The 21,718-nt window shown below is 38.9% G+C and overlaps 1 protein-coding gene across 3 annotated transcripts in view; it reads right to left on the minus strand.

Annotated features, from left to right (window-relative positions):
* LOC138937698 (cell adhesion molecule 1-like) overlaps positions 1–21,718 on the minus strand; it is a 114,893-nt gene that overhangs the window by 63,189 nt on the left and 29,986 nt on the right. The window contains exons 1-2 of one of the 3 annotated variants that reach the window (XM_070304214.1): positions 18,256–18,953; positions 13,280–13,429 (exon numbers count right to left, since the gene is read on the minus strand). In XM_070304214.1, coding sequence (XP_070160315.1) covers positions 13,280–13,358 — 79 coding nt within the window. In that variant the 5' untranslated portion in view covers positions 13,359–13,429; positions 18,256–18,953. Of the gene's footprint in view, positions 1–13,279; positions 13,430–16,049; positions 16,473–18,255; positions 18,954–21,718 lie in introns of those variants that run through there. The other 2 variants (XM_070304216.1, XM_070304215.1) reach the window with 2 other exon arrangements.

The following is a 21,718-nucleotide window of genomic DNA, read 5'->3' on the forward strand; positions in this document are numbered from 1 at the left end:
ACATTTTGCGTAAAATCCAGTTTTTGTATTAATATTTCTCATAAGGAATATATATATATATTTCAATTTATATGATTTTCATCTTTAATACAATATAATTTACAGATTGATAATATATACGCACGCACGTAACAAAAACGTGTGCATAAATAGACTAAATGAGAGAATTGCAGCGAATGTATGTTTTATATTCGTATTTTATATTCATAGGACTTATATGCATGCGCGCGCGTTTATATATATTCCCATTATCGATAACAGTTTGATTCTTATCAATGTTTAATACTGTATCAATGTCAACAACAAAGAAAGAGTTTCTATATCCGACCTTTTAAAGTCCTCAATATTATCGAAATTGATAATAGGTGAAAAGAATTGCGGTTACAGATAACAATGCTAATAAGAACATGTATATTTTCTAAGAAAGAATTTTAATTTCACAAACTTTAAACTACACTATATATTGTAAATACCATTGTATATTGTTCGTTCAATTGATGTATAAACATTGATCGAGCAGTGAATAAGCATACTTTAACAGCTTATTGTAATCATCTATTATAACAATCTGCAAATTTCAATTTATGCTCATAGCCTCATTGTTATTATAATTAGTATCAATATCATTTCCAATCTGTTATTCTAGTAATATGTAATATCCTATATGTTTGCTATTATTATCAGCATTGTCATATTATTTATCTTAATATTATTATAGAAAGAAAGTACATATATATAGAAAGAAAAGGATTAAATGTGTCTCATATCGTTTATATAAAAATCTTGTAGTTTCTAATTAAGAGAGGATGTTACTCACACACTCTAATAACGTAAACTAGAGTAATATCTTCTAATCTAAATAAATATAATGTAAAATCTGTAAAATTCTTATTTTTCTGTGACTCTTTGCAATTACATATGTTCTCCTTTAACATTACTAGATAATCTTAGATAATCTTCTTACGAGATGGAGTCCACAAACATTACATGACGCTTTACCTTCGGCGAACATCATGGAATTCAGTATTACTCTGGACTATAGCCAGATTTTTATCCTTTACACATTTCTGTTCGGCATCTGCAAAACTTGCGTGTTTTTTCTCTTACTTATTATACCTATTTTAGTAAAGATTGGTGACTGCGCTTCATAAATTTTAACAACCGTATTCTCGCATTTTATAAAAATAATTTTAGTTGGAAAACGACAAGTAGATGAAGCATTTCTAGAAGTAAATTTTTGCTCCGAAAAGCGCGTGAGCGAAGATAGCACGGTGTGTGCCGGGTCTCATGAAATATGAAATTTCTCGCATCCGTTGCAAATCACGGAGTACCCCTAAAAATTCAGTGAAACGTTACGGGAATGCCAGGACAAGAGTGGTTCTTTGAAAACGGGTTTCTGTCTCGTTACATAATGTGAATTCTTCCCGTTACGAAACATAGGAAAACGAATCGCAAATTACACGTTAATCCGAAATATATATATATATATACAATATATAACGGCCAAGAGCAAGCGACAATAAAGCGCAAAAATAATCAAGGGAAAAATGGATCAACTTTTTCGGCATATTTATTAATTCATTATTTATTTTATTCTCTTATACTCAATGAGCATTATATATGTACAATACTCGTGAGATAACATTGAATTCAACGAACGGCAGTTGTGTTACGTGCTTGCTCCTGCTGTTGTATCATTAATATTTAACGGCCTGATAATTTGTGGAAATTTGGCAGATATGTGTCGTGAGTGAGTTGCGTAAAAGCGCGTATCGCATGACAGATATAGTTTTACGCAACCGGGATAACGCTTTGTCTTCCGGCCTGGTAATTAGACGTATATGTAAGAATTTTCGTGGAAATTAAATACAGGTACGTGAGAGAGGCACACGGTGCGCCAAAGTCGGATTCAGCGTAGATAACTAGGACCAACTAGAGATCCCGTTTATATCCTGTTACGAGTAATTATACGAAGGGTTTAAAGTATACTCCCGCGTGTTCTGTTCGGCCGTAGATTCAAATTTGTCTGGTGCATTGTACAGTCCGCAAAAAGTGTTACGCGCCGCCGTTGCCGCGACTAGGAAAAATAAGAACGCGTGAAATTTACATTTTATGTATCACGCTTTTGCACTCTCGGCCCTCTCTTCCAACATTACGCTTTTCTCGTCGTTGCGGTCTCCGCGCTGGGAAATATTATTCCTAATTACACTGGAATACGAATATATATAACGCGATGCCGCTTTGCACGGCAACTTAGCTTCCGGCGAATCGTTGCTTATGTGAAAAAATAAAACACATCTCTTGAGAATTACGTTTACAGAGGCAACTATAATTGATTCTAATTAACTATGTATATATCTGGAAGATATATATAGTTCAATTTTTTTTTTTTTTTTTATAAATTAATAGAATTAAGTAAAACGTAAAGATATTAAAAGTAAAAATTAGGCAACTTAGTAATTTCCAGAAAGTTTCTACGTGATATAAAATTTGTTATTATTTATTTTAGTTTAGAAAATATAAAAGTGCTTACCTATATATTTTACTTGGAAAACGCCTTGCAACCGATAGATAATTAACTCAAGTCGCACAACGTGAAATTGACAGAGCCGGAAATTCGATCGAGACTGCACGATCTGATGTAACTAAGTCGCGTTAATTCACGATACATCTATTCGTGTGACAGAATGTATGAAATCGTGTAATCGAGTTTGTGTGAAAGAAATTCAAGTGTCGTGTATTTTAGATAATGCAGTGAAAAATTAAAATGAGAAACAGAAACGCTTTTGGCCGCAATCGGAATGAAAATCTGTACAAAGTCTGCGACTAGAAAAACGAGACGAAATTAATTCGCGTTGGCAGTGTCGGTTTGAAAAAACACAGACGCTGCAGTAGCCGCGACGAGAGGTAAGGATTTGTCGCGAAAAGCGTAAATTATTTTCCTGCCGAGACAAACGGAATTGCTCCGAAATTCATGGAAAAGTCGGGCTGCCACTGGCCTGTAAGTTCGTCGATTTATTTCTTCGTCGGGTACAATTTGCGATGTGAAGGCTTATTATCCCCGATCCCTTCCTTCATCTTCTCCTTCCCGAAAGCGGTCCGGAATATAAACAATTGTGGCGATAACGCTAGGAATACATTTACCGGACTAATTCAAAACTTTGCCAGCGTTTTTACGTACGTCTTGCCGCGCGAAGATGCGCGGGCGAAAGAAAATAGAGAAATTAATTGGAAACGCGAGAGTGTATGCCGGGGAATAGAAGACAGGGGGAAAAAAATGGAAACTCGGGAATTTAGCCAGAGTCGGCGTTGTTGACTTTTAAATTCCGTAACAAAATACGTACACGTTCCGGCGGTTTGACCAAGATCGACCGGAATTTTCCGCATCGCGGTAACGCAGAAACGATGAAGATGAATCGCGAATAGACTCGGTTAGCACGCTTATCTCAATGAAATAAACTACACATGACATATATATTTTTTAACGGAGGGACGACTCGTTAAGAAGTATGCGTGCGTATTGGATGTAAAATGAGCTTTTTCGAATGATGATCGTTTCCTCGGTGGAATTATAAATTCCCATCAGAGGATTAAATATATTTTCCTTCCCGATATACGAGAAACTGGATAATACACGTAGCGTGAAATGAACGGTTTACTTACTGCGGGACTCGGATATGTATAATAAAGAGATGTTTCGCGTGTTATCGCGTGCGCGAATTGTTTCCTCGTTGATCGTTTCCTTTCTTAGCAAGATTACACCCTTCGTATAATACATATATCGCGCAACATTAGCGCAACTTACTTGGCAAACAGCGTAATGGAAAATATAATCCGGGGGGGGGGGAGGAGGGAGGGGGAGAGTAAAGCCTCCACAATCCCAACCGAAACGAAAGTACCTTTGCGAACACGGGATCATCGAGTTTCGTTTTCCCTGTCTCTTTCTCTCCTCCTCCTCCTCCTCCTCCTCCTCCTCCTCCTCCTCCTCCTCCTCCTCCTCTCTCTCTCTCTCTCTCTCACACACTTTCTCTCATTCATTCGTCCTTTCCGCTATTTTTCTCTGATCCCGAACGCGGGTAGAAAATTACACGATCCAGGCCATAGAAAAACGGGAACTCGATTTACATACCTCGGTGGACCGGGAATCGCACGCGGATCAAATTACCATGGGTCGGCGAATGAGCGGGCGAGCGAGCTTAATTAAGCGCGCGCGCGGGCGAATCGCGCGAATCGCGCGAGCGACACCGCGCGCGTGATGCACACTTCGTTAAATTTTATTCGTCGTAATTGTACGACCGCGTCCCGCCGCGCACGCTGACGGTGTCACCTTTAATTACATCGTCTGTCCTGCCGGCGGCACCGTCGAAACTGCGAACTTCTGTTTTCCGACAGACAGACTACGACGCGACGAAACGAACGCGTTGAAAATCGCGGAGAGAAAGAAACAAAAGGAAATAACGGTATCCGATTGTGAGATCAGGCACACGACTGTGCAGTAGATGGAGCGAGCTTAATACTCTTGTCGTACGGTTCTTCAGTCGGACATGCTCGTTAGTCAGATGTTAATGAGCGGAATCTTCATTACACCGTTTTATATCCTATATCAGTCGGTTTGCGAAAAGCGGATATAAAGTTTTGCGATAATGTTGTATACGTGTGTAATACAGATCCGTTTAGACGGAATTAATTACGGTACCATCTATCTTGATATTGTTTTGTGTAAGGATTGTTACACAATGATCACAAATCGTATCCACAGTCGATCTGCCAGTGATTTTAAATCGATCGGACAACGTTAATGGAATTATATCGCGGATCGATATTTGTCAATTTAATTTAAAATTGTAATGTAATGCGAGCTAAAATGATTCCGCGCAATGATCTGAAAATAATATTCAATGCTACGTCGCGTGAATATCGCAGATCAAGCCACAACTACTTTTTCATATATGTATATACATTTCGTGTCTTTATGCGTCGTCTTTACCATGTCAATTAAAAAAGTTCTCGACAGTTTTTGGAAAAGATACTGTCACCTGTACGTTAATGTCGATCTAGACATTAAGTATCGAAAAAGAACACACACAGATATACGCGAAAGAAATGTAATATAAGCTCGCTCGAGCAATACTCGCAGACAGTTCGGCTTTATTATTTATTTGTGAGAACCATTAAAAACAAGCGTGTGAGCGAGTGCAAATTGTTTTAAATTGAGAATCTAATAAATTCATCGATAATTTTGTATTCCGTTACACCCTTTTAAAACCGTCACTTTGTTTCGCCATTAACGTCGTTTCGCGTGACAACGTTATGACATTTCGTTTCCCGCGGAATTGAAAATTACTACCGCACGAGCGCCGGGTTTAAACGGTCCCGGCATTGCAACCTGAATACTTTATGTAATATCAATTATTTGACTGTGGATTGGCAAGCGTATCGATTTTGTCGTCGATTAAAGCACCGAGGTGAGCTCGATCCCGCGATTTGTGAAAGCCGCGCCCGGCCACGTTTATAATGCGACACGAAATATCTAGTTTCCAGTCGTGTTCGGTGGAAATGAACGTCTTGGATTGCTCCACGATCGCGGGATTTTCACGGTGTCGAATATTATATTTATCACCTCCGCGAAAGGAGCTTTACGGGGAAAATTCGAGGATGCAAAGAGGTAACAGAGTAGGAAAGCGATAAAAAAAATGTAGATTAGTTGAAAGTAGAATTCGAAGATATAAAATATGCAAACGTAACTATTCGTATAATGAAAGAAGTTATCGATAAAAACAGCGAGGACTGACTTTTAAACTGGTGCCATTAGTATCCCGGAAGTAAAAATTGCGAGAATTAAATCGAACTTGGATCCCGTAATGTAATATTAACGTCGACAGTTCCTCGACTATTATTATTGAAAAAGTCGACTCTCTCTCTCTCTCTCTTTCTCTCTCTATCTCTTCTTTTCGTTCATTGATTATTATTATTCGATGATGAGACTGCACGATTTTAACTCTCGTAGTACACTCTTACATTTCTCTTACATTTTAAAGATGTAGCGTAAAATCGAATTTTTATACAACAGTGGACGCAACTTTATTCGAGAATAAAGAAAAGATTTGAAACCTTTTGACATTACTAAAAGATTAGTCGGTATAACAGGAATATCGTAAACATTAAAATTTAAACTGAAAGATTATTCTCTTAAGTGTTAAATGATAATATTGTTCTTATTCATCGTAATGCAAAGTCTGGTGCAATCGATTTGGCGGTGCAATCAATGACAAAAAAAGATTATATGATAAATTATAAGAGTAGATAATTTGGAGTATAAAAAAATTTTTGACAGGAAAGAAATTTTTGAAAGGAAATATTGAACTATAACGCATATCTATGAAAAAATGTAATTTTGAAACTAAAACAACGATCGCTTTTATTGGCAAAAAGAAGAAACTATACTCCCGTTTGTGCCTGACCCATTGCGGACATTTCGTTTTCGTTTCGAGTAGGTCGAAACATCAGGAGCTTGGAAAGTGCTGAGATCGCACTTGGTCGAGCTCCTTTCCACGAAAGTCATAGGAATGAAGGGAAAAAGAAAGAAAGAAAGAACGAGGAGAGAAGAGAAAATGCGAACGGAGAGGTGGAGAAAGCTATTAAAGTGTACGTTTAGCCAATGAGAATTTGACGATACTGCTTCACTTTAGCGAAAGGTCTTGTCAGTGTAATTACTGAAACTACGATTTGCAATCGATAGTTTTTCTCTTACAGCCAAGAGAAACTTCTTGGAATCTTTTTCTTTTTTCTTCGCAAGAGAAAATAAGAGACAAAGTTAGCGAGAGAGGAAAAACAATATTTATATATCTTCTAGTGATTTTTATTTCAATTGCTTTTCTTCTAAATGACCTGGTTCTAAATTTTCTTTTAATATGTAATTCTAATAATTATATTCTCCGAACTATAATTTTAAAAATCATAACGAAATACGTAAATATAGAACGTTTATAAATAATCATAAAAAATATCGTTTTGTATTAAATATTATATTATACATATTATACATTAGACACATGTCGCTATCTCCAAACAGTGCTATTTGACTAAAATAGCATGTGATAAAGATTTGACGTTTCCGAGCTTTTTTCAATTATACATCGGATAATAAGTTTGATAGCAATATCTTAATAGTGTTTGTAGATTAGCTCAGTTTTTCTCTTTAGACTAAAATACGATAATATAAAATGAAAAATGAAGAAAATACGATACGGGATGGGAGATAGAATTCGCGTGCACCGGTACGATTAGCAAGGGGAAGGAGGTTTTGCAAGCAGCAAGAGCGACAGCGTCTTGGACGCGAATTGCGAGAGCGGCAACAGAGGAAACGGTAAGCACATCTGCCACCAGCATGCGGCAGTCACGAAACAGAGGAAGCTGAATGAAAAAAGAATGAGTTAGAAATAATTAGCGAGATCGCGTAGAGTTGCAAGCGGTCGGCCAAACACAGATGCACACGTCCCGTATGAAAAATTAAGCGTCCCTCGCTCTTCTCGCGTCCGCTCTATTTCTATTTCTATGTTCACGACCACGGCTTTTTATTTCGTCCAACTGTGTGTTCAACGCACGCAGCGGGTTTATTTTCCTTTATACCGGGGCTCTTTTTCACCGCCCGCAACCCCACCTAAGTCTCGGTTTTCCTTTTATTGCCGCGCCCAACGTTCGACGATCTCGCGTGTCCCGACCAAATTTAGCTGCGCCGCGATCCTCGATAGGCTCTATAATTATCCCGTTTTATCTTCATCAGGCGAACGGACTGCCTGCCTGCTCTAGGGAGGCGAGTCTCGAGGTCGAGGAAGCGATATAACTCGCCTCATTGGAGTGCGTTTTCGATTTAAGTCCGGCACGCCTGGACGTTTACATTTTCGTCGGCGAGTGAGCGGTGAGGGAATCGTATTTTCTTCATTTCAAAGCGCTTTGTCAGCTTTGGCCAAGGGCGCATTTTCATATAGATGTGTTACAGACAACTACCTGCGCTAAATTTTGCGCACGCGCGTTTGAATATTTTTTAATCTTACTTGTAATAATTTTATTTAGTTTCTCTTAGATAACTAATCACAAGGTGTAAAAAAATAATAAGAAATCAAATTAATATAACTTATTTTTTCTCCTTTCTTTTTTTCTTATTATATATCTAATCGCACCTTCTCTTATATGCCTATAAATGATAATGTTGCAAATACGCCTTTCTCGTTACTCTTTGGTATTAGATTAGAGAAAATTTGTCGAGAATATTTCGCGATAATTATCCGGATAAATTGGCCCAACTCTTTAATTCATCTTCGTTACGCGCGTCAATCATCCAATCGCACTTCCTTCGTTCGCCTTCATTTTTCATTTTCTTTTCTTTGCGATCCGATCGATAAATTACCGTACAACACTCGCCGCTTCTTCGACACATTTTTATCATAAAGGAGTTATCTATTAATGTAGAAATCCACGGAAGAATCGACGCAAGAAGCATGGATTTTTACATCCAAATACTTCCGCGCTCGCGCTTTTCACGCTCCGCGACATTTTTATGCGCTTTTTATACTTTTCTCTGAAAAACCGAACGTTTCTCGCTACATGAATACGAGACCGCGCGGAAAAATTCAAATTCCCGCAACCTCCGCGCCGAGAGACGAGAAAATGAAGTTTCGCGCATTTCAGCTTTATTACATCGGGGGATGCGAAAATGCATACGATATTGTGAGCGAAATGCCGAAATGCCCCGGGGCGCACCGTTGTATTTTCTTCTTCTTTGAATCAGCCGCCAATTTTTGGCTTTCGATTTTTCAATTCGTTCGACTTGTCGATCCGGGCACTTTATAACATGCACGATTTCGCACACTCGTTTAATTTGCGCACTACCCTTTTCTCGGCGCACACCTATTAGCATAACAATGATATGATTTTGTAGTTTTGCGATTATAATAATAACGCGCTCCCATCTTCAAGGTATTACAAATTCTAGAAACAGCTCATATAAAGATTGCCGTTATTTAACATTTGTTCGCGTTGCCATTTGCAACAGTGTAATAATCGAAATAGTAATACATGCGATATTATAGTATTAAAAAGCACTCGAATGATCCCCAAGTTTCATTATGCGTTATGACAAATTTAGCAAATTTCGTATCTCTTGAATAAATTTCTCTCACGGATTCCGTCGTAAATCGGAGAACTTTGTGTACTGGCCCGCGCGATTGTACGCGCGTGCGGTGTCATGTATCCAAAAGCCTTGAAGCCAAGCAAATAAGACCAAAACCTATGCAAAATTTAATTACTAACCTCTCTTTGATAATTCTCTTTGATAAAATTCAAATATACACCAAATTGTTAACTCTCGTTACATATCCAGAGTTCGTTTTTATCACAAAAAATCAAAATGAAAAATACATTTGTATATAAGAAATATGTTAATAAGATAAAAAAATATGTGGTAATAAGTGAGATATCCATAAAAAATAATAAAATTTACACAGAAAAATCTTATTTATATAAAATATTTGAAAAATAAGATTTAATATTTTATTTCTGTTCTAAACGAAAACAAAGTTTACGCACATTTCTCTTCGCAAATAAAAAGATATCATTCCTTGCAACACTGCGACTAATTATGTATCTGATAGATATTACAATTTTTGTAGATTATATATATATATATATATATATATATATATATATAGAATGAGCCATAGATATGTTTTCAAACTTTGTGAACGTGTTCCTGGATAAAAAGTATGAATATTAGACTAAAATCTCACCCTGTATAAACATATAATACATATAAAATATATGTTGCTAAATAATTAAAATTTATTTGCTAAAACAATCATGCGATTCGTATTCTTTTTTCTTTAACTAATTAAACAACTGACTTGCAATCTTTGCATGACAATTCATTCGAGAGAAAGAATTTTACGACGCCGATATGTTCGAGCATCTTTTATTTATGTTAATCAACTTACCACATATGACATTCAAATTCATGGTTTTAAAATTTCATATCATGTACATGGCGATGCGCGCAGTTTCCGTATTCATATGTATTTTGGAGCAATGCATTTTACCCTCTTTGGTAGAAATATTTTTCATTTTCTGCTGAGGATACAGACAATATAAAAAAAGCTCTCCATACGATTCCCCAAAAAGAATATAGAAGCTTCTTTATTTCATCGACTTCTCATCGATTTCTCATATCATGTTTTTCCATATCGTCGATATATTTTTAATCTTGTCTTGATTATAGCTTTTACTGTCAATCGTGAAAATTGTTAATAAAAAATAAAATTAATATAGAATACTTAACTAAATTATTTTCACTCGACGACTTAATTGTCAGATGCCCGCCCGTTTTTCTCATTTTTTCATTATTAGTCAACTTGTTTTTAATTTATATATAAAATATTATAATTACAATAAATAAAAATTCACATCGATACACATAATCTACGTTTTTATTTTATCATATAATTTCTATTATTCTCTCTCTTTTGACTCTATTTCAATTCTATTTGATTTTCTTCGCTCGCTGATGTATACGTCAAACTTTACTGTCGTGAGCTTCCATAACCGTTATTTCACGAGCTGACGTGATGGAAGTAAAATCCGTGAAAGTGATCCTTATAGATATTCACCGCCAGTTGATATATAACATGAACGCATCTTCGTATTCGCGGTTACTTAATCTCTTGCCGATCGTAACCTTTTAACTACTCCCGTCCTCCTTTCGTCTCCGCCCATTTAATTTTGACTTTTACACCATTTGCCTTGCCTTAACGCGAGATTTTTATTCTGCCACGGGCGTAACGCTCGCTTTCTCGTTACCTCTCTCTTCCTCACCCACCTACCGGAACGTAATAAATCCCAACTATCCCGCATTCTGCTCTCTTACTCAGCGCGCAACCCTCGTCTCCCTCTCTCTCTCTCTCTCTCTCTCTCTATCTCTTTCTCTTAAAGCTCCTTATCTACCTTCGTGTAACTGCTATCTCTTTTACACCGCACACACCTTTGCCGTGATAACTGAGAAGGAACGACGAAACGTAATTAGAAAGAGCGCCATTTTTAAATCGTTCCTTTCGTTCCTCTTCTTGAAAAAACGAGCGCGGATAACCATTCTGAGCTTTTCACCCTCGTCAGAATATGCATTCAGATTGAGGACCAAACCGAGAATAGGAAAAAAAGAGACGAGATCATCGAAAAAATGGCGTGAGTGAGATGGGAAACGGCCATTTGGAAATTGCAAGAGCTATCAGATACTTCGGTATAGAACGACAGAGGAAACTTTGGCGTACAGGCGAGCTTGTAGCTGGCTATATACACTATAATATACATCAGTGTTTCTCAATGTGTTCGTTGCGCATTCTAATAGTGATTTTAATTCTCTGGTTAATCTTTGTCAACAAAAAAGACTTTGAAAAGCTTAGAAAATCTGGCATTTAATTTTTAATAATAGAGAACATTATTTCTCCCTATACGTTAAATGAAATTTTTCTACGATTAAATATTATTTTTTGACATTAAAGGAATATGTTATACGTATACACATGTATATGTGCGTGTATTTTATGTGTTGTGTGCGCGCCTATGTGTGTCTCTAAATAAGAAAAAACGCACATCGCCCGTCTAGATTCGTTAAAAAATGCCAGCGTTTTCCAAATGATATTTCTATTGTGAATTATGCAAGTTATGCGTTTTCTTATTATCACACTGGTCGTTTTTGTCCCGCAATGTGTCATAAAACTTGCACTTTATCGCGCACCGAATTATGCGACGCCGTGAGAATGCGGAAAGCTCTAAATAAATTTATACTTCTTGTGGTACGGCGAGGTCGAGATATTAAAGTTTGAGAACCTCTACGAGTTATACGCCGTCTGTGCCATACGCATCTTTGGCTGTTATGATCTTCATGATAGACCCATTGAACTATATATACCTTAGCCGGAGGGGTAACGACGACAATCAACTCTCGAACCCCCGGCTGTTAAAGACGGCTTGCGAGGAAAGCAAAACTACCGTCTACCATCCTGATTGGCGTTCTGAATCGAGTCTGGATTTATAATTTGTAGAGTTACGTGATTAATGTTACGATATCAGATTCAACAAACGTCACTTTTGACATGCGTGTTGAAATATTAGTGTTTTATCGGTTCCAGCAGTTTATTTGCACGATTCACGGGAAAATCGAGTAGCGTTAAACAGGCTGTTGCAAGTAATAATTATTATAACAGCAATATTTCGTTTGCGATGCGATAGCCACGCAACTCGATGAAAACTATTCGACCTTCCGATTGCAATTCTATCCGCACCGGATTATTTCACATAATTACGAATTATTGCATTACGTAGCTGTATTTCATGTTCCGTTTACTCACGTCCATTTAATCATCTCTCGCTCTACATCGATGAGAATTTTTATAGTTTCTAATAATTATACAAAATATACAAAAATTATTATTATTCAAGTTTTTTCACCAGAAAACCATCGCAATTTATTCAATTAATTAAGATAATAATTTTCACAATTAATATAGAATGTAAAAATTTATATCATAACAACGTAATATATAAATAAAGAATAATTATTACTTAATATAATATAAATATAATTTGCTCATCAATACATATACATATATTTATATAATATTTGTGTCTGTGTGTGTGTATACGCATATACTTATACAAATGTGCATCAGAAATTATCCTATACTAATTCTTGATATCAAGATTAAATTTTCATGGCATAATTCTCTACAAACAAATAGCGCAGTAATTTATAACAAGTTGAAAGACAACGGTAACTCTAAATTTCTTGTCTACGTAAGAAATTGAACAGAAATATTATATATTATATATTTAACAATCTCACACATTAATGCACATTAATGCATAATTCAATCAATAGATATTTTGCGATGTATCAAGCTTACTAGAGAATAACTTAAAATGTATATAACATACAATGCGCGCAATCGAATTTTTATCACTGTTCCAGCATTTAAGAGATTTTTACGAGCAAGATCGATTTTGATGAGCAGTCTTTGTGGCTCTTTCGAAGCGCGTGCTTAAAATACAGCGCAATAGTTAGTATCCTTAGCGGCGAATAAAAAAGGAAATCGCAGAGAAAAGAAGAAGGAAATGCTATCCTTTGTATCCTTTAAAGTGAATGTAGCAAAGAATTCTGCACACTTAGGGGATCAGAACAGAATGCATCCGTGCGTTGGCGAAAGCGCAGCTCGTCATAAGTGAAGGTACTCACCTTCTTGCCTCAATAGCATCACGAACAGCAGCAACACAAAATCCATCGCTCGACGGCGTTCGGGCACTTTCTGGTCCATGGATTCGATTCGTAATTATCACCCAGCTTCTTCGACGATAGATGGTGATCTTGCCGATAATTCTCTTCTTCCTGGCGTCAAAGAGAGACGTCGCGTGATAATAAGAACGGGAAGAACGAAAGTGTTCGCACAGTATAGACACGGCGGATAATGTTTCTTAAACACTTCCCACCAGGTTACATCAATTATTGAAAGATTAACTATCTCTTTCTCTCCCTCTCTTGTAATTTCGATTTATCGATCTCACTTATGTAATGATTTCAAACGTCCATTCGGCCGAAATTCTTAATAATTACTCAATAAAGCAATAATTCTTATTCTCTTAATAAAAGTTTTTGATTATTAATTTTATATGTATATATATAATAAAATTTAAAAAAAAAATACATATATATATATATATATACATATTCCTGTTTTTTAATTTTATAATAATTAATAATTTTTCTTCGTTTTCTTTACAAATAGTTAATCTATCTTATTACAATCATTGCACACATTTTCCCATTAACAACAAAACTTCCAACCGCTCTACGAAAATTTATCGTTTCGATACGTTATTTCGGAGGCGCATTCGCGGCACAATTTGTTCAAGCGAGAAAGAGTCACGAACAAACATCCACCATAGAGACAATCGCAAAACTGATAGCGAAAGGGAAAGGGAAAAGAGAGGAAAAAGAGGCGTGCTCGTCAGGCACGCGCGAGAATGCCCATCGCACTGGTCTTAATTACCGACGAGGTTCTTCGTTATTCCACTGTCAATTAAATTTAATGATTGCCGCGGGTTATTGTGTTTTCATTGTCCGTCCCGCCCGTGGAAGAACCGTATACGCAGTTAACGGCGCGACCTTATTTCGCGTACGTTTACTTACGACTTTGTTCACGCATCGAGGGACGTGTTTCCTTTCTTTTTATCTTGAAAACATTCCGATCGGTTATCGGTCGAAAACGAAACACCCGAGGGAATCAAATCTAGTATCGGATCGACATTATCGACACTTTTTCCACCATTCGAGCGTATTTTTGTCGAAACTGGACCCGCGCGACGTTTTCCTTTTTGCAACGTCAGTTAAATTTTTCGCAATTGAAGGTTCTACCCTCTCTTTCTACCCTCTCTCTTTACTTTATCCATAAGGTGCTAAAAGCACTCGCTTAGTAACGAGTCGAGTGCGCTTCATCTTCGAAGCTTTCGGTTGAGAAATTCTGGTAATTCCACGTGGCCCTCTCCTTAATTGAATTTCTTCGTCGCAAGAAGTCGCAAGTCAAAGTGCAACGCTTTTAATTCGCGCTTGCGAGTAGAACGATGTGCTTCTAAACAGTCGACTCACCATAAAATCGAATTAATGAGCGCGCGTAAAAATTACTAAGCGCATGAATAAAAGCAGACAGCGTCGCGAACTCCAAAAATAGAGACGAATAACTAATCTCGCGTTTCTTCTTCCTCCTTCCTCCTCCCCTCCCCCCCCACCCACCCCCCACCCCCCTCAGCCCTCCAGAACGAGCGAATTAATCCGATTAATAATTACTAGCTATCAAGAGAGTGAGAAGGCTGTCAAGGCAGTCTCGAGCATGCAATACGACCCGCGTAGTACCCCAGAATGAATTTATAACGAATTTCAGGAATAATCCCGGGGCCGAGCGGACGAGAGAAATCTCAGGCGAGCTCTTGTCTGAATAGCCCGAATCAGTCGAGAATACTCGGCGATTTGACGGGGTTTCCGGTAGCAGCAACGGGCGAGAAGAGGAGAACGGGAGGGGAAGAAAAGAGACGAAACTGCCATACAACTACTACAGACGCCGGATGTGGATTTTTAAATGCAACTTGTTGCCGAGTTTGCGCTGCGAGTCCCAAGCGTCGTCCGGCGTCGAGACGCTGGCCGACAGAACACGCTCTTAGGAGCAAGTTGCGGCACAATGGTACGCATGTTTCGCCAATCGATCGTCGTAAAGAGATGTATACAGAGGGAGATGGATAGGCAGATAGATAGAGGGATAACGCAAAGGTTCCGGTTTACCGATGGGGCACGATGCTGCTAATGAGCGTAGAGGAGATCGAACAGGATGTTGTCTGTTTGTCTAGCGCGGCTGACCTGATGCCTAACTTTGGAATAGTGATTTGTGTTTATAATTGGAATGTATCTTGCGGGGATTCTATTTACCAGTGATATCGCCCGTTTATCCGAATTGCGTGTGCAAGATGTATCGGAAATCAGCCGCCGCTTTTCTTACGTACCTCATTATTACATTCGAATATTCAATATCGAGCTAATCCCTACTGGAATAATATTACATATTTAATCTTACGATTTAATATCATAGAGCAGTTAGAAGTTAACAGAAATACAATTTCTGTGCCTCATATGTTTTACATTCAATTGTAGAAACCACAAAATTGGATCAAATTTGGGCTGTTAAAATATTGTTTCCAAATTTGTAGATTAAAAGAAAAGAGAGAATGCGCGATACGTTCATTTCTCTTTACAATCTATCGCAGGTCAGAGGTATCGAGTTAAAAAAAAAAAAAGTTAAAGAAAAAATTTGACAGACGTAAATGTGATTATAAAGTTTACGCGAGATATAATATCGATGGGAAGCTGCGACTAAAGTAAAGCGAAAAAATCTCTTGGTTCGCTTCTCATAGTTCGCGTCGTAGAATACACACAATATTTCTCGAAGCCACAATAGTCTCACCTCCGCTACGTTCGTAAATGATTCCGAGTTTGAGGGTTCGAAGGGTCGGCCAAAACTAGCACGAATTGTAGCGCTGCATGGTTTATTTATTCGCGGCAAGGCTACTCTCGTTCCTCGCCTAGCTTCCTTTTTCCCTCGTGTCCACGTGCGCGGGCGGCCGCGCGAGAACATCTTACACGCAACGCTCGTGTCCCGATCGTGTATGGCATCGACTACGAGAATCGATTTGTCAGCGGTTATTCAGATACATTCGAATAAAGGGCGGTGTGTCTGCTCGTTCATTCTTGACTTATTCACACCGCGATACTTTTCTTGTATCTATATATCGACTTTGCCTTCCCTTCTTCGTGCTATTCCCGAAGAAAGTTTCTCCAGCGGAGGAATATGAATAAACGATTGTATCGTTCAAGATCGTTCCTTTTCCCTTTGATCGTGTGATAAAACTTGTACGGATCGAGTTTCAAAAAATAAAAATTTTTTTTGTGACGATATAAATAATTTTGACGGTAAGATTAGTTATTCCTTACAAATTTTTTTTTTTTTTTTTTAATCTTTAACAAATTCATCATTTAATTTTTGCTTATCGGTTATGCACCGATTCGTTTACTCGCACAAAAGAATTTTCTATTTAAATAGCAAATTTTTAGCGGAAGAACGCGAAAATATATAACGCGACTTTTTATGTTAAGACTTTATTTTAAAGTAATACATTCGAGAATTATTTGAATCCCAACGTCTTTCACAAATCCGATCCCCCCCTGCCGATTGTTAATTTCATTCGCCTGTGATTTTCACAATACGCGATATGGAAATATTTATCGGCATCACCGTCGTCGATTGAATTGTCGCGTCGTTTCGATCTCGCCACTCTCCATAACTACCATCTACGCGACACCCACCGTTCTCGTTCTCGAATGCGAAATTTGAGTTCCGCCATGCGTTACTTTTTTATTGCTCCCTTTTCCCTGGAGCTTTCGCTCTCTGTCGTCGTTCGCGTTCCATCGATATGCCCGTTCCATCGGCATACGCTCGATGAAATCGCCCGATCGCTCGTATAAAATCGAAGTCGATGCATCGCGCGCTTTCTATTTCCGATTTTATTCTTCTTGTCATAATCAGCCGATCGTCCATTTTACCGATACCGATAACGGATGACGCTCTTTATTGTCCTATCGCTTTGCTCGATTTTAGGAGACGACTCGGCTCCGCGTATCCCTCGTATTGCCTTTATCCCTTGATCACACTTAAGGACGACTTTCCTCCATTCTGTCGGAAATATGAGAAACGAATTTCCGTCTCGATAATCAGGTCTCGATTCTGAACAGCATCCGCATTCATCGAATGGATATTCCATCGTTTGTATTCTTACGATGTATTAAATTTCAATTGGCTTTCGCGCGAGTTGGCAGTCCCGGCGTTGAGATTTTATAAAAACGTCGTTTTTTACGTGATATATCAGTTGAATGTTTCATTAATTTTATCTTTTTGAAGATTACTCGGTACGTAAGCCCCTCGCTGTCAAAAATATAAATCTTAAAAGCGACAGATTCTTGTTACGTTAATAACCATTCAAACTATACCAATTGAAACTGCGGAGAATAAACGATGAGCTTTATATCAAGCAACTTAAGCAAGCTGCACGGATCGCTTACTCCTGATTTGCATAATTCTCTAGATAAAGGAGATTTCGCGATGCATGTATAATATGATAGACAGGTTAGTTCAAGTTTCCAATCAATTGCAAATTTGATACCGTCTTTCTTTCGGATCGCATATAATACTATATATATATATACCGTTGGTTAATTTAAATGTTTTGTGAATCTACACGTGAATATGTTACGTATGATCAGCATAATTTTGTATACGTACGTGTCTTATACAATATATCGATAAAACGCACTTACTTGATCGAAATTTTGCAAAATCGCGTTTATTTAGCATCTATTAATTTCCATTGCAAACCGATTCGAGAGTCCCCGATTGCGATTCCCATCATTTGACGTAATATAAAGAGATATTCCGATTGCGTGTATTACGCATCGGCATAATGGACCTATTAGACTCGTGGAATTTGCAATCGTGCCTCCGATCGGTATTGAAATTTAGCGTGACCGCATTTATTTCGAACCGCGCGGGTACATTAATTCGCCTTGCTGGGCGATTTGAGGCTGCGTCGGGTGCGCTGCCGCGGTTTTCAGCCTACCTTCGCGACCCGATCCGGGTTAAGAGCGGCTCGCCGCAATTCCGGGGACAGCATCGAAACTCTTCCGGCCGGCTGGTTTCATCGCGCGATCGAGCGACCAAAAACGCGAATGCGGTTTATATGCCGGCCGTATCCTGGCGTCGGCGGCGGCCGGTGAAATTAAAATTAGAGATAGCGCCGTTCGTTGTCGCCCACAGCTTGTGTTTTTCCAAACAGTTTTTCCATTCGCGCGCGCACGCGTTCGCCCGTAGGCGTGCGATTGGGATAGATGAAATCAACGCCGGCATTCGACGCGATGCACTTTTTATTCATCCGTACGCCACCGTCCACGAGGAAGAGGCATCGTTGTTGCGCGCGCGCGCGCGAGCGCAACGATTAATCCGAAGAAACGTGTAAATTCCAGTTGGAATTAATTTCCATTTCCTCGCTAACCGGCGAACTGGCGATCTCCCGAGTCTCGCCGCCGGGATCAAAGTCCTAAAGGATTAATGTCCCGAGTTCCAGAGTCAATTGCACACTTGTCAGCCGCGTCGACGTCGTGACTCGCCTCGTATATTCTTCCGCACAATATTCGCGAAGAGAAGGAAGAGAGAGAGAATGTTCTCCTCTCCTCTAATTCACTTACACGCGCGACAACTTCGTAAGTGGCGCCGCGGCATGCGCGGGACCGTCGTCCGGGTGAAAGTTCGCGTCGCGGATGGCCGATGCCGACTACGAAAGCTCGACCGCGCGACGTTTTACCTCCGTACGGCGATTCGTAGCACCTGAGCGCCTGCGCATCTCGCGCCTGACAGGTGCAACTGCACGCGCCGCGTCCACGACGATCCTCGACGAACGCCAAAGCGCCAATCGGACGTTCAACAGCGACATAAAAGCGATTATTATCCCTATTTGTACTTATTTTATTATTGTTATTACTATTATTATTATCATTACTTGATATTGCGCCTGCACTGAGCAGTCTGTTCTCTGATTGCGATTATCTTTAGTTTAGAGAAAAAGGGACGAAAAAAGAAAGAGACATAATTCTTCTAAAAAATTCTTTGTAAAATTTAGTTTAATGGATATATATATATATATATATATATATATATATATATATATATATATATGTCATTTTGTTCATTTTCATATTCTACATTTGATCGCGATAGGATTTTGCCATGTGTACATGGCATACATTATAAAGAAGAATTTCAAAATGTTGGAAAGAATTATGACTACAGGGCGCAGTGGCATGGAAGTACAATGCGAAATGACTAGGGAGACGCTGAGAATTATTATTGATGCCCATCTATATGCAGACGTGTCGTGATACTGTTCTCGATGATTATAGAATGTCGTCAAAGAATAAGGACGTTTGTACGCGTATCGCCAGGTCGAGGAAGAATGGTACTTTATAGTATCGACGATATAGATCGACGAATCGGCGGAACAATAATTCTTCCCGACCGCTTCAGGATATGCTTCCCGAGCAATTTACGTCGTACTCTTCTCAAACACTGAAAATTTCGGCTCGCAAACTATCGTCGAGACAATTGTTCGTAGACTTTTAAATCCATCGTGCTTTCGTATCTTCGATAGATCGATATCTCGGCGAGTCACGACAGCAGACTCGCGCTATTCCAAAGTTTACGAAGACAGAGGCGGCTGTCTCACAGAACACGTGTCTACGACGCGAATAATTCTATTGTTGTTTCGGCGAACGTGCAACTTGTACGTGATCTAAAAGTCACATAAATCCAGTTTCACGTCAGGACTGTTGCGCCCAGCATTATTTGCTCAACTAATTGCTCGAACAATCGTGAACGGCCGGCTATTCGCGCGCGTTCGATCGCGCACCAATTCACTGATTTATTTGCGCTCACTATTTAAATGCATTGACGATCGACCATTTAATGCACAGTTTGATCGCTCGGAGGAATAATTATTCCTCTCTCTCTCTCTCTCTCTCTCTTGTTTTCTCTCTATTACCATTTAATGCCAATAGGGTGCAATCAATTTACCGATTCCTCAAGTAGAAACTAACAAAATTGCTCACAACGGGCCCATTGATGAAATGTGTCACAAATAAAAAAATGAGAAATAGTGAGGTAGAATAGCAACGGTAAAAAAAAAATGGAGGAATTTTATACCGAATGATCTACGCTTTTTTATATTATATTTAAAATGATCAATAAATATATAAAATGTATATATAACGAATAATAATTTTAATAATAGTAATCCGTGAGTTAGTCGACTATAATTATTGCTCAATGTAACATAATCGTAAAGTTCGCATCTCTTTCTCTCCATCTCTCTCTCGTGACTGACCCGTTCACTTGCCAACCGCAACAGAAGCCCGTTCATTAGTTTCCATATAGATCCGGTCTTGACTGAGGAAGGGGAACACCGCAAGAGGTTGAAACTAATTTTAGTGTCTCTCTCTTCGCGGCCGGTATTCGCTGGAGAGCACGTTCGTTCCACTTTGCCGACGCGAAAGAACGATAGCAACGGCGGACGACCGGAAGAGAAAATATCGCGATAGAAACTGCGTAATGCACCGCGCAGGTGCATATCCGGACAGCCTGCATATTTGCGTACGGTGGGATGATAATCTCTTTTCGTTTCTGCGCGCGGTCGTCGGCCGTCTTTCCCGGAATTTGCCGATCTTCTTTCCGGTCGACTTCGCCTCCGGGCCGCAAACCGAAATTGATATAACGGCGCGTTCCGCGCGTTACCCCGTAACGGGTAACGGTTGCCGTTAAAACGCGCGTTCGCGCCCGCGATACGCTTCATCCCGCGTTTGCCGTACGGCGAACAGCGCGCATACTCGAGACGAAACGAAATTCCAAGGGAGGTGGGATCAAAGGGTAAGGCACCTTCGCATCGTTTCATCTTTGCCTCTGTTATTCGATATTGCGCCGTCGGGCGTTTAGAGGAAATCAAGCCGCTAGGTTAATGCTAAGATAGAAGAGAACTGACGCGTATATATAATCCTTTCTTTTTAAGTAAATCTCTACATTGCTCAAATTTGTATTTTTCATTATAAAAATGTTGCGTGCATAATTTGCTATACAACTATTCTGCTGCATTAGCATCCCTCTAAAGTCGTAATGATTAATTAGGATAAATATATAATATATATATCTACATCTCTATAAAACGTCGATGCTGAGAAAAATTAATAGAATAATAAATTACTTGCCGCAAGATAAACCTTATCTCTTTCGCATGAAATGATCACACGTTTTATAGGAATCTGTTTCCGCTTACTAAGCTGCCCTTTGTAATACTTACTCCATCACACAGGAGCGAACTCGGCACTCGGTCGTTTCTCCTTCGTCGACATTTCGGTATAATCGGAAGCGTTTTACTTTGACAGCTCGTAAAAACCAAATAATTTATGCCGTAATTGCACGGCTATTAACGCAGCAATGAATGAGTAATCGGTTTACGCGACCTCCAAGACCGAGAAGAA

The sequence above is a fragment of the Polyergus mexicanus genome, unplaced genomic scaffold (assembly GCF_030449975.1).
Source record: "Polyergus mexicanus isolate NDT 795.1 unplaced genomic scaffold, iyPolMexi1.0 SCAF_11, whole genome shotgun sequence".
Taxonomy (NCBI): Eukaryota; Metazoa; Arthropoda; class Insecta; order Hymenoptera; family Formicidae; genus Polyergus; species Polyergus mexicanus.